The 12,695-nt window shown below is 35.0% G+C and overlaps 2 protein-coding genes across 2 annotated transcripts; both read right to left on the bottom strand.

The window, feature by feature from the left end:
* Positions 1-304: 304 nt before the first annotated feature.
* Positions 305-5,313, bottom strand: LOC138310486 (phosphonoacetaldehyde hydrolase-like). The gene is made up of 2 exons (XM_069251722.1): positions 5,163-5,313; positions 305-1,397 (listed from the first exon to the last, which is right to left on the bottom strand). Exon 2 carries the CDS (start codon positions 1,395-1,397, stop codon positions 558-560), a length of 840 nt encoding a protein of 279 aa, XP_069107823.1. The 5' UTR covers positions 5,163-5,313; the 3' UTR covers positions 305-557.
* Positions 5,314-7,908: 2,595 nt separating this feature from the next.
* LOC138311049 (uncharacterized) lies at positions 7,909-10,417 on the bottom strand. Its single transcript, XM_069252479.1, has 2 exons — positions 10,138-10,417; positions 7,909-9,049 (listed from the first exon to the last, which is right to left on the bottom strand). The coding sequence occupies exons 1-2, from the start codon at positions 10,352-10,354 to the stop codon at positions 7,986-7,988; spliced, it is 1,281 nt and encodes a 426-aa protein (XP_069108580.1). The 5' UTR covers positions 10,355-10,417; the 3' UTR covers positions 7,909-7,985.
* Positions 10,418-12,695: the final 2,278 nt, after the last annotated feature.

The following is a 12,695-nucleotide window of genomic DNA, read 5'->3' on the forward strand; positions in this document are numbered from 1 at the left end:
GCTCACAAATTTCACAATTCTGTTGTAAAACTTTAACGAAAGCCGACAACGAAGTACGCCTTCCTTGAGAGGGCAAACTGAAAGGAAGACAATAAGGTCGTTCAATTTAGAGATCCATGGAGTAGAACCATCAACATACATTGAGAAGTTCACTCACTAGTTTCAAATATCAAATTCAAAGATTTTCGTTTGCACACCATTTTTCATAAATGAGTATCTAAATTTTTTAAATTATACGCGAAACGCTGTTGTTTCCTACTTTATCAAGAGAAGACGGAAAAGAAAAAAATGAAGAACAAGAATAATTAATTAATTGTTTATTCGGTTTGATTAAATCAAAGTCAACAAATAACACGCTAAATGTGTAACAACCACTATTAATGTTTAAAGTTGCAAATGATACAAGTAAATATATATGTATAAGAATACTACATATCCGTGTATATATTTGATCAAATCTAGATCTCGTATATTAGTGTGTTTGGAAAACGATATAGGTATATATATGTGTATCAAATATTCGTTTTCCGCATAATATATGAGGTAAATAGAAATGTCTATGGCTTCTCTCCCCTAGCTAGCCTCCTGTTGACATCCTCAATCACTTCCGGTAGTTCAGCTATAGAGTCAATAACATAATGAGCACCAGATTTGACAAGCAAGTCTCGCGAGACTTTGCATCTTTCCTCCTCTACTTCAGGTGTCAGAGCATCAGCTTCCTCCAAGCTATCCACGCCCATGTAATTACTATATTTGGCAACACCAACTCCCCAACAACCTGCCTCGAGAGCCTCACCAACGCCTGTAATGGTATCGTCGACCTTGACAACGGATTGAATGGGGTTAAGATCTAAAAGGTCCATGTTCCTGTAAACCATATGCGGCTTAGGACGGGCGCCATTTTGAACTTCATCCCCGGCGACCGTAACGTCCGGATGATACCCCTGCTTCCGGCCTTCTTCTAAGAGCACATCGACCATGGACCGCATGAACCCAGTTGTGCTACCAATTTTCACACCGAAGTCATTCTTTAAAATCTTGCAGGTTTCTGCCGTTCCTGGTATAAGTGTTGTGTACTTTTTCAAGCACGCTAGCTGCATAGGAACAAAGTCATTAAACATGTTGTCTACGTCACCCTGAACGGGGTATTTTCCGTAAACTTCGTGCCATCGTTTCCTGACGTCATTATTTTCTGTGATGGCTTTGATGTGAAGATCTTTCCGGAGTCCCATAGGTCCTCTTGCCTCAGGCATGCTGATGGGGACCTTGTACTTCTTAAACACTTCCACAAAGACGACAGCAGGAGCTAACACATACTTGTCAGCCGTGGTACCACTCCAGTCCAGAATGACACCCTTCACTGGGCCACGGTATGAGCGGATGAAACGATATGCCATCTGAAAGATACGTGAAAAATACGTCAAGAGTTCTTAAACCTGTCAGAAATCGTACACGTATGTTATTTAAAAGACAGGTAAATGAACGAAATTCCTGTATTCATCTTGGATTGTAAGATATTGTATGCCATCATTAAATGTGTACAATGAATATAAATACATTTGAACATTATTGTAATTTCCATTTTTCGTACATTTTTGTTGCAAATCTGATATGGCATCTGTAAAGTGAACATTGTTTTTGCTTGTGTAAATAGAATCGACATGCCAACTGAAAGACGCGCATGATATGTAACGTATTCATTAAATATCGTTATTTATAACATGTGCAGAGAGTGGAATGTATACATAGTTTACCATGAATATAAAACGTGCTAGTAAGTATTCTGTAAGTGCAAGAAATGCTATGTAGATATATAAAGCAATGTCCGACTTAGACCAGAGATATACTGATGCTTTAACGTGTTCGCATATTTCTCAATGGTTATTGCCCCATTTGAAAAAGTAACAGTCGTATCTTTTACATATATCCTCGCTACAGCATATTACAATGTACTTATTTGAATTATATAAATGGGACAGAACAAATCAAGATAATAATTTCATCTGATGCTTTTGAGGTTGTCGTTGATTGATGATCACGCAATCACCCAAATCATGGTTTTAACTTTACTATACTGTAGATTATGAAAAAAAAGTGAGCAGTAATTTACATGTAGTCAATATGGGTCATATGCTTTATTCTATTGACTCTTATCTCCGCTTTGCATGCACTTACAATAACGGTAATTAAATCGCCTTTTATCCGCGAAAACCCACAATAATAATTTCGCTAAACTTACTTCCCCTTACACTTGGTTTCTGTTAGTGATAGACTTTATGAGTAGTCGACGTTATAATATTAGATGCAATGTTTATGCTTATAATTCTTTAGAATTTCAATGCTCCCTTGATGTCCAAACACAGAACTTTCCCTTTTATATGTCAAGAATTTGACCTGTAATACTAGTTTAAGATTTGGTAAACACCAGGGTTCTGCCTTGACACCCGTGATATTCAAGTGCAGAACACACTCCGACATTGACCGAAATTATATATTATCTGCTGTGTTGAAGTCTTTGTTTTAACGTCCTTAGCGTCTGTACACTGGAGATAAATTATCAATAGGTCCGCATAAAATAGTCTTATATTTTTGTCTCTTCAGTCTGAAGGCCGAATGATAATGGTGGTATTGTTTTTTTTTCTAATTTGATTACTTTGGGTCACAAATATAATTACTTGAAAGAAATATCCACAAATGATGATCAAATGTCATACAAAGAGAAGCTAACAATAGTAATATATCGGATGAAGTAATAATAATAATAAAAAAGAAACATGGAGAATGTAATAGTATGAAGTCAATACATTGGTTTAAATGCGAAAAAAACTTGACGATAAGGAGATTACTTCATCTTTCCGTAGCATTTTCAGTTAATTTTAGAGGGACAGTTTTACAATTTATCATATATTTAATCGTATTACAAAAGTTAAACTAAATGAACATAATCATCTACAAATGTATGTAAGTTTTAGTGTGTTAGTCAGTAGCTTAAATTGCCAAAATTTTAGAATTTCAAGTTCAGAAAGGCAAATAAAAACTTAAAATATTTATATCGATAGTGTTTTCTAACATCATAATATTTATATATCTTTATGAAGTGTGCACAATCGGTTAAAGTAAGAAGTCAAGCATTTCAATGAAACAAGTAATTGTGTTTTCATCTAAACAAACATTGAACATTTAATGTTAGGTTCTTTACAATGTCTTAAAGTATGTATTGACAAATATCATACATGTGCATATTCGACTATTAAATTTCAGAACTGACAAGGCTTATTTCATTTTTGTGTTTGTTTTGTAGAATAAAAAAAAAAGAGATAAAATGTTTCAATCAGTAATGAACCTATATCATTAAGAACTCGAAGAACAAACTGATCCCTTTTAGTGACCAACTTTGAGAAGACACCGTGGCGGTCACCTATCAGGTTAATGTCCAGCCCATGGTGCCAATGATCACGGTCAGATAACACTAGATGGGTGGTCTAGATTCATACCAAAGATTGACCGATATGAAAGTAAGATAAACTCTTAGGTCCTCATGGTGGATTACAGTGAAGGTCATGTACGTCGAGATTTTCGTGTGTGAATATATCTTGGTGTCTTGTCATTGTTATCAAACGATACGTCATAATTAATTGCTGCATATTGTGTCTAACAGATAATTAGGACATCATGTTGACGGTCAGAAAGGTCACATATACATTGTATTTGAAACTTGAAATATCAGAAATACAAAAATTCTATGATACTTCTTTTTCTCTTTCTCTTTCTTCTTATTTCATTTATTATTATTTTTTTTGCTGCTACAGAGCTGAATTATTGGGTTATTGAAAAGTAAATTATTTAATTCTTTAATCTAAAAAAAGGACCTAGGGTTATTGAAAAGTAAATTATTCACTTCTTTAATCTAACAAAAATGACCTAATAAGATGAATTAGTGACGGCCTGAAATTTAACTTAAAACTTTAAATGTCGCTATTCTTTAAAGCACTTATTTCATTTTAATAAATCATAGCAATATGTCATTTTTGACCATTGAAAACAGCGAATCATCGTTGTTTTTTTAACCCTGACCCTATCTACAGAGCAGTGACTCACGCGTTTCCAATGATACAATGTTCAAGGATACCTGCACAAATAAAATGTCTTACGATAATGCAGTCTTCTTCTTTCGCATTAACATTTAGTAAAGTCTCTATTGAAAACAGAATCATGTTTATTTGGCCCACTTATCGATTGGATGTGTGATACCTTATTATGAGTAATCACGTTTATATATAGTCCCACTCATGGACAGTCACGATTGTGATGTATTGGAATACAACGGTGTTCTTAAACAGGCTAGAACAGTTGATAAATGATTTACTAGTAATGTTATTAAACAAACATCGTCCTTGATAAACATTACTCGTCATAATACGTACATTTTTACATAGAATCTGTTTTGGAAACAGTATATTAATCATTCTTCCTCATTATGGCCGAAAAGACATTATGAAGTATGTTTTACATAACACCATGCTGATAATGTAAGGGGGGGGCTTTATATAGTTATTTTGGTACTTTTTATTTCAGGTTATTTAATGCTATTTATTGGTAAATTGTAATACATGTACTATAATTTTGTCAAGAGAATAGAAATCATTGATTTAAGTTTTTAATAAACAATATGCAGCTTAGATTTAGATAGACTTTACTAACAAGTTTTTGAGTTAATACATGCACGTTCGTTCATTTTTCATTTCTAAAAAAACTGTGTATCATAGGAAATGCGTCATTTGCAAATCCCGTCAACATGTTGTGCCGGTGTGGTAAGAGACACTTTCCACCTTTGCTTGTATAAATCAGCGAATGCAGAAACACATGTACATAGTGTACTCATTTGAATATGCATCCAGAAATTATCATTTATTTATGAATGAATCATACACATTTCATTCCACACAATAATATATTCTTATATTATCATTATTCATATCATTATAAAACATGAAATTTGAAAAAAAAGAAAATGGAGCAATATACACCATTGACGAATATTTTTCTTGTTGCTAATCAAGAAATACTTACAACTTAATGTGTTACAATACTATATATTAACCATTTATTAAAATATAATAAATATTTTAATATTATCACTACTGTTGTATGGCCGTACTTACTTTGTGTCCGTAAGTCTTTGTGGTCAGACACTTTATTCGTGCTCTGTATGCAATTTAATGATGCCCAGTGTAAACTTGAGGAAGCCCCACAGTATGGCAGCCCTGATATGGCATTCCTTTCATGACACGTATTTAAGGTCAGAAGTCACATGGGACCGACCATACAAACACTGAGTCGGCCTCGGTAAACCTTGCTGTAAATGGTTGACTAGTTAGATAAACGTTCTATCAACATGCATGGTCATGTAATGACGGCCTTCCCTGCATACTGTGAGCTGCATGTGTAAAGCGCGTGCTTGGTTTGGGAGACTGCGGTATGATCGTGTTGTGACTCGTTGTAATGGAACTTGACTCTGGTAGCATGCTTCAGTAGTTTGGTAGTATATGGGAATCTTAATCTGATCATTAAAATTGTGACTTGCCCGTAGTCGCGGGGAATTTAATTTCTCGTTCACCTTAATGAAAATGGAAAGTGTGAAAAGCAAGATAGCATGTATACAATATCAATGCGCGAACGATTTTCCTAGGTGAACTATTTCAAAGTGAGAATCGCGATATTTTGTCCCCGGCAAATTAAACGGCTACACAGTGTATAATTGTTTTCAGTATTGGGCTTCCATACTTACCAGAGACGAGATGACCTTGATCTTGATATAGTGGCCGACGAGAATCTGCAGATTAGATATTTGCGTTTGTTATGTTTGAATTGGATCAAGTGTCTCGTGTTGGGGATGTGGTCAAAAGGCCCATACAAGATACTACACGACAGAAAGTCACAAAGTAAATTATAATGCGTTATATGTCTTATATTGATTTTGTATTTTATATCGTATCACTTCATATAACATAACTTACTCATCGTTTGCATAAGACTTGCATGTGACTTCCATTTAAAAAGAAAATATTTACCGTCATTTGACGATGTTATAGAAACTGATATATATCTAAGATGTCATTTGTAGATACCCTAAGTTCCTAGTACTTAGGTACATTTCTTACATACATTGTATTTTCATTTCCTGTAAGTATCATTGTGTAATGTCACTTGGCATTTTTTTTGTTCTCAATACTTCATTAGTTTACACATGTGCACGTCTACATGTGTACACATAAGATATATGTCTTTTTAAATTTCAGACATTTAGTTTTTTCTTTCAAATATACCTTTTTCTTTTTGGTTTTGTACATCTGTTAATAAAGCTTTGGTTTTGTATGGCAAGTCAAACGTTTCAAATTTAGAAACATATAATGTATATCTAAATTCAATAAATACAAATATAAGTTCAATATTTTTCAATATATATATGATAAGAATATAGATGTTCAGTATTTGGGAAAAAATATTTAACACAAATTTTTATTTATTGAAAATAATATTATATATGTTTGAATTTTGAAACGTTTGAATTGCCATAGTTTTGTTTCGCACGTTATTTTATATAAATTCACACATGATTCATGTGTGTATTTACTTTGTCAGACTGCTCTGATTCCATCCCTCGTCTACTGTAATCATAACTTTAATAACGCCAGATGTATCATTTAATAATAAATTATTAATTTGTAAATATCTATAACAATTGTATATTTGTTCCTGTAATCATAACTTTAATAGTATATAGTTTAGAGTAATATCTATAATTATATAGCATTATGAAAACCATATTTCTTTCGCGTGTCATTCATTTTCGTGAATTTGCCATCCAAGTAAATTCGCGAAAGTTTATCTCCATGAACTTAGATCTAAATCATGATACTGACAGTGATTACCAGTCACTTTTTATTACATCCACGAATGCTTTTTTTAGCACTCAGGACTAAGGTCATTCTGTATGCATATATGGTCTCAATGCGACAATGGTATATAGTATATGTATATCTTTTATATATCTTTAACTATACCAAGTCTCATTGTTTCTAACAGGAAGCATCTGAGAAGGACATATATCCCGTCTTTGCATATTACAGAGTTAGCTCCCTTGCGGGTAAGTATCGATTGTTACGTCATTATTTTGTAAGAGCAATTCACGTCGTTTTCTCCGAAAAGTATGACGTTACGCTCTCAAGCACATGACGTCACAATCAATACCTACCCGCAAGTGCAGATAACTCTGTAACATGCAAATTCGGAATAGAGAGGAAAAGAGGAGAAGCGTGATAGAGAAGAGGGGAGTGAGAGTAAAGAGCAACATAGAGAGAGAGGGGGTGGAGAGAAAATACAGAAAGATAGAGAGAAATACAGAGAGAGGGTGAGAGAAAATACAAAAAGCGAGAGGGGGAAGGGGAGAAAAAAAGACAGAATGCTTATCTTTCTGAACTTGTTTTGAAATGGAAATCGCGAAATTTAATAGCCGAGAAAGGAAGTTGTATTACAGTCACTGGTTTGCTTAGTTTATGTAGACGTTCTAGTACAGCTGCGATAGGAAGATTTTAATATGTGGATATATTCTGTTTTCATCGATTTGAAAGATGAGAACTATATGTATTAAATAATAATAGTGCACCATATTGACATCATGAAACCAATTCAGCTAATACATGCATCAATGTTCGATTGTACTTCTAACTTGTAAATAATCTACAAAGCAAGATTGTATCCAGAAATAAAACTTTCTATCAAAATAACTATAACAATCTTCTGCCTTTTTATTGTTTTGTTTTTTATAGTTGTTGGTGATGTTTAATCCACTGCCGATGGTGCCCTTATCTAAATAACATAAAGCAACGTATTCAAAATAGAAGTACCGTTTTATATGGGCGAATAATTTAAAGATCGATTAATTTTACATCTTGTTGTTCTACCATTTCACTTAATTTCTAATATCACTTTCCGTCTTTTTCTTTGCCGATGCTAACAAAACAGATTAATATAATAGCGAATGATAAAAGAGATACTGATGTAGTAAATAGAACGTAAAATAAACACATTGGTGAAAATGTATCTATCAGGTAAGCAACGAAGGGAGAAATAGTGACCGGACCTATAGAGGAACAAACCGACAAAATTGCGAACGTTTTGTATCTTACGTTGACAACGCGCTTTTCCAAAACATTTACGACGCTTGCCGATATCGGTGCGTAAAATAGACCGAACGCTGCACTAAGCGGAAACATTAATGCATCACTTTTAAGAACAAGTCCGTTTAAAATAAAGATCACTAAAATGAAATTGACCATTATTCCGCACGACAATAGAATTTTGAAAGCTGAAATATAAATAGATATAAATAGTGCCAAAAATCTACTAAATATTACGAACGCCCTGTAAATTGAAACGGCAAATATAGCATTATCCTTTGACCAATTCATCCATTTTACATTGAACACGGGGAAGAAACTATAGAACGGTAAATTCAGGCAAAAATTAAGCAAATATATCACTAAACAAACTATGAACATGCATTTCCTAAAACGAGCATGTCCTTCATTGGTGGCAGGTTTCTCGCCATGCATTTCGACAGCTTCGTCTTTCCAATTGATAGTGATGTGAAAAGCTGCAACGCACAATGCAAGAATCAGCAACGCTGCGGAACACACTGTATATGTCCACACTAAACTGACGTCTCCTGCCATGGTCAGACTAACATCCATTTGACCTGAAGTTGTATTCTCCCACTTTATACTGGTCTGGTTATCTGAGAGTGTCCAGACATGTTCGGTTTCTGGATTTACAACCGGTGACAAGTAGTTGATGACAGGATCCGATGTGATGTTTTTCCACTGACTAACATTATGTCCACCGCCATGTCGCGGAGTACGTGCAATGTTTTGAAACAATAAGAAGAAGAAGGACACCAATAGTGAACCTATGGAATACGAAAAGCTCATCGCGTAAACTGGGACTTGTGTTGTTGATCCCCAGACTCTCATCATTTCCACGAAGGCAACTGTAAAAGAAAATAAGTTGAGTTCTTGGTGTCAAAATATTCTGTATTTGCATATTAGTTAGCTGCCCTTTTTGGTAGGTATTGTTTGTACATCATGTGTTTGCCAGCGTAACTTAAAACTTTCGGAGAAAACGATGTGAATTGCGCCCACAAAATAATGACGTCACAATGGATACCTACCTGCAAGGGAGCTAACTCTGCAATATGCATCCTCCTCAAAGGCATTAACAGCATTTTAAAATCTGCAGAATTGTGCTACTGCATATGTCGATATCGAAGAAACAAATTACTGCAGAACAATTTGTTTTCGCTTACCATTTATTTCCGCGTATTCCGCGTTCTATAAGAATTTGCGAAAAAAAAGCGTCGCGAAAAAACTACTAATAGCGTTTTATCTGTAAATCGCCAAATTCAATCGTCGCGAAAAATTTCGGTAGCAATAAAACGCGAAATTAATTCTCTGAGAAAATAAAATTGGTTTACAGCGTGTTTCTTCACAATTAACAGTACAATATCGTTATATTAGACTATATGTTTTTAGTCTTACTTTAATAAGATTGGATTCAGTACAGTATATGTGGTGATGCAATATGGTTTATGTATTCGTGTATTTAAGGAGAAAGTTGCTGGCATATGAATGTATTGACAGTTTCGCGATAGGTTTGTGTACAAGCATCCTCGATACTCCATGGGTTCCGATCACTTACGATCTCCACACCACTGGACTATCTCATAGTAAAACTGAAGACAGCTTAGGGCAACAAATCTGAACCAATTACAGATCTGCAAAAATCTCTTTGAAGACTACAGAGAGAGAGAGAGCGATGTCCTACTTCTAAGCCACACAGTCAACCACAGTGTACCGTTATACGGCTCTTTCGATGTACATCAAAGGACTTAATTGCCCGTTCTATTCTGTTGCCTCCAGTTTTTCTTTAAGATAGTCCAGGGGTGAAGAGGTCATTTGTGATCGGAACCCATGTAGTATCGAGGATGGAGTACAAGAAGACCAACTGTCAATTTTTGATGAGATTAATTGTACTCAAATTACGCCATTTTACACTCGTCTACTGTCATCTGATACTTACGAGCGTAAATAAATCCCGTTATCATTCCAGATAAAACTTGCATGGTCGCCATCAGGTTAAAGTCACGACACCAAGGAACGCCAAACGTCGTCACTGCGAGACTGACGAGCAGCAGCACGTGAAACGCATGCACGTGCACGACACGTAAAGCCAGGCCTATCAAGGTTGCCCCGATTAGTTCACCGATATAAGAACAGGTTATGTATGTGGATGCCATTGTCAAGGACACGTTTGTCAACTGTTGGAGGTCTGTTAGAGCAGTACTTACTAGAAACTGCGAATACCCCTGGAAAAAAGGGAGAAAGAAATTAATAAAATAAAATCTATGGCAATATCAATATAAATAAAAGTAGTTGAAAATTCCATGTTATTTTTTCCAAATGAAACTCTGTCCATTTATATATCCATTCCCGATACTCCAGGGGTTCCGATCACTTACTATCTCTACACCCCTTGACTATATCATAGTAAAATTGGAGGCAACAGAGCAGAACAGGTAATTTAGTCGTTTGATGTACATCAAAAGAGCCGTATAACGGTACACTATGTTGGCTGTTTGGCTGTGATGTTGGGCATCGCTCTGTCTGTACATTAAGTCTTCAAAGGGAATCTTTGCAGACCTGTGATTGGTTCAGATTTTTTCCCCTGAACTGCCTCCAATTTTACTATGAGATAGTCCAATGGTGTAGAGAGCGTAAGTAATCGGAACCTCTGGAGTATCGCGGATGTTATAGAACGTACGTACCAATTGTGACAAGAATCCGAATTTTATAAAAGAATATAAAGTTAAACAATATTACATCTGTACACATCTTGCACCCATTAACAATATAATAACCATTCAATGCTAATCACCAATGACATGATGAAATGGAAATTCTAGGATATTGGATAAATTTTGATATTTAGATAAGGTAGGCGATGCAAGGGCGCTGCTGTCCAGAAATAGTAATTTAATCATGGTCATACAGCTTAGTTGTAAGCTGTCCATACTGATGTCGCTGTAAGTAAGCGTATAGTTCGTAACCAGCTGATAGTCCATACTGAAGTCTGGGTTGTCCTAAATTTTAAGTTACACGGGATATAAATGATCGACTTTAAGTGTTTGTTAATGATAACACTAGAAAAAAACAAACGCCGCGAAGGGAAAAACGTTATCTCTCTAAATGTTTATATTATATAGGACATTCCTTTTTTTCTTTTTTTTTAGTTCGAAGCATGGAGCACACATGACGAAGAAGACTAAGTACCGATAATCTAATGCAACAACAATTAAAAATGAATAAAAGTATTATTGGGAAGATGCACGTAATATTGCGGTTTTGGTTTGATATTAAAAAAGTACTACCCCCAAAACGATATTTTCATTGCAAATGATGTGGTTAATATTGAGTAAAAATACCAAAACTGGTATTTTCACGTGGGTGAAAAATACCACATATATTTTCGCCATAAACGTTTATATTTTACTCTGTAAATGCAATAATTAAAAAGTGTTATATACCGTGATGCAACCCAAAGTATTTCAACTTTTTTTAAAAAAGTTAATTGTAAAAAGTGATTTAATTGACTCAGAGAATTTTCTCCAAATACGTCACAAATGAATACAATGCACCTCCAGTTTTCATTTCGTGCATTGTCGGTATATCAGCGTGTGTTTACAAATAGAGACATGCTTGTTTCTAACCTGTTATTCTGAAAGAGATAACACGAATATACCGCAGTCCCTCAAAAAAAACATCCCCACACTTCATACACGCAACACACTGGATATATGGGAGGTCGTCCTTACAAGACCTTGGCTGTTAGTAGGACGTAAATTTGATCAAACAAACAAACAAACAAACAAATCTACCCCAAATTAGACACCTCCACAATACAGTTTGGTTACTTAAATGTCCAGACACCATGAAATATTTGAATTAATCTAAAGAAAAGTAAAACTTTTTTCATTGGTTTTAATCTAGTATCTTTAACAAGAGGCCCATGGGCCTTAACGGTCATCTGACTCATGGCACAAAACAACAAAGTCACAGTATAAAGTATTGGTTAACGATTAACATAAACAATACAGGGAACTCCTTTGTTGAATACATAAGTTTCTGAAATAGGTAAAGGTCATTTGATAAACAAATTTGGTAGCCCTTCATCAATATATGGTTGTAACCCATTCAAGGATTAATATAAAGAGGAGTCAGATTTTAAAGCCAAATTTCAGCAAAGCTCCCATTTTGGACCTCCGCCGTACTATCCCAATGGGTATTACCTCGGTCCTTTGTAAAATATGATTGTCCTCACCTGAAGTCCCCCCTTCTGAATCAATTAAAACCCATATAGACCAGTTGTCGGTCATTGAGATCGGAGACCGAAACCTGAAAACAGGAATTGGGCCAGCAGCCATCTTGGAATACCAAATTCTTTATAAAAATGTTTGCATGCTGTTCGGCATCAATCAAAACCCCTACAGACCAATTTTCATTGAGATCGGAGACTGAAACCTTAAAACAGGAAGTGGGCCAGCGGCCATCTTGGAATACCAAAATCTTTACGAAAATGTT

This window comes from Argopecten irradians, chromosome 16 (assembly GCF_041381155.1).
Source record: "Argopecten irradians isolate NY chromosome 16, Ai_NY, whole genome shotgun sequence".
Taxonomy (NCBI): domain Eukaryota; kingdom Metazoa; phylum Mollusca; class Bivalvia; order Pectinida; family Pectinidae; genus Argopecten; species Argopecten irradians.

What these genes read in the sequence shown, in the direction of transcription:
- LOC138310486 (XM_069251722.1), bottom strand. Translation starts at nt 1,397, where the DNA reads ATGGCATATCGTTTCATCCGCTCATACCGTGGCCCAGTGAAGGGTGTC.
- LOC138311049 (XM_069252479.1), bottom strand. Translation starts at nt 10,354, where the DNA reads ATGGCATCCACATACATAACCTGTTCTTATATCGGTGAACTAATCGGG. An exon ending in AACGGGATTTATTTACGCTC is followed by an intron (nt 9,050 to 10,137) that starts GTAAGTATCAGA and finishes TTTCTTTTACAG; the next exon opens with TTGCCTTCGTGGAAATGATG.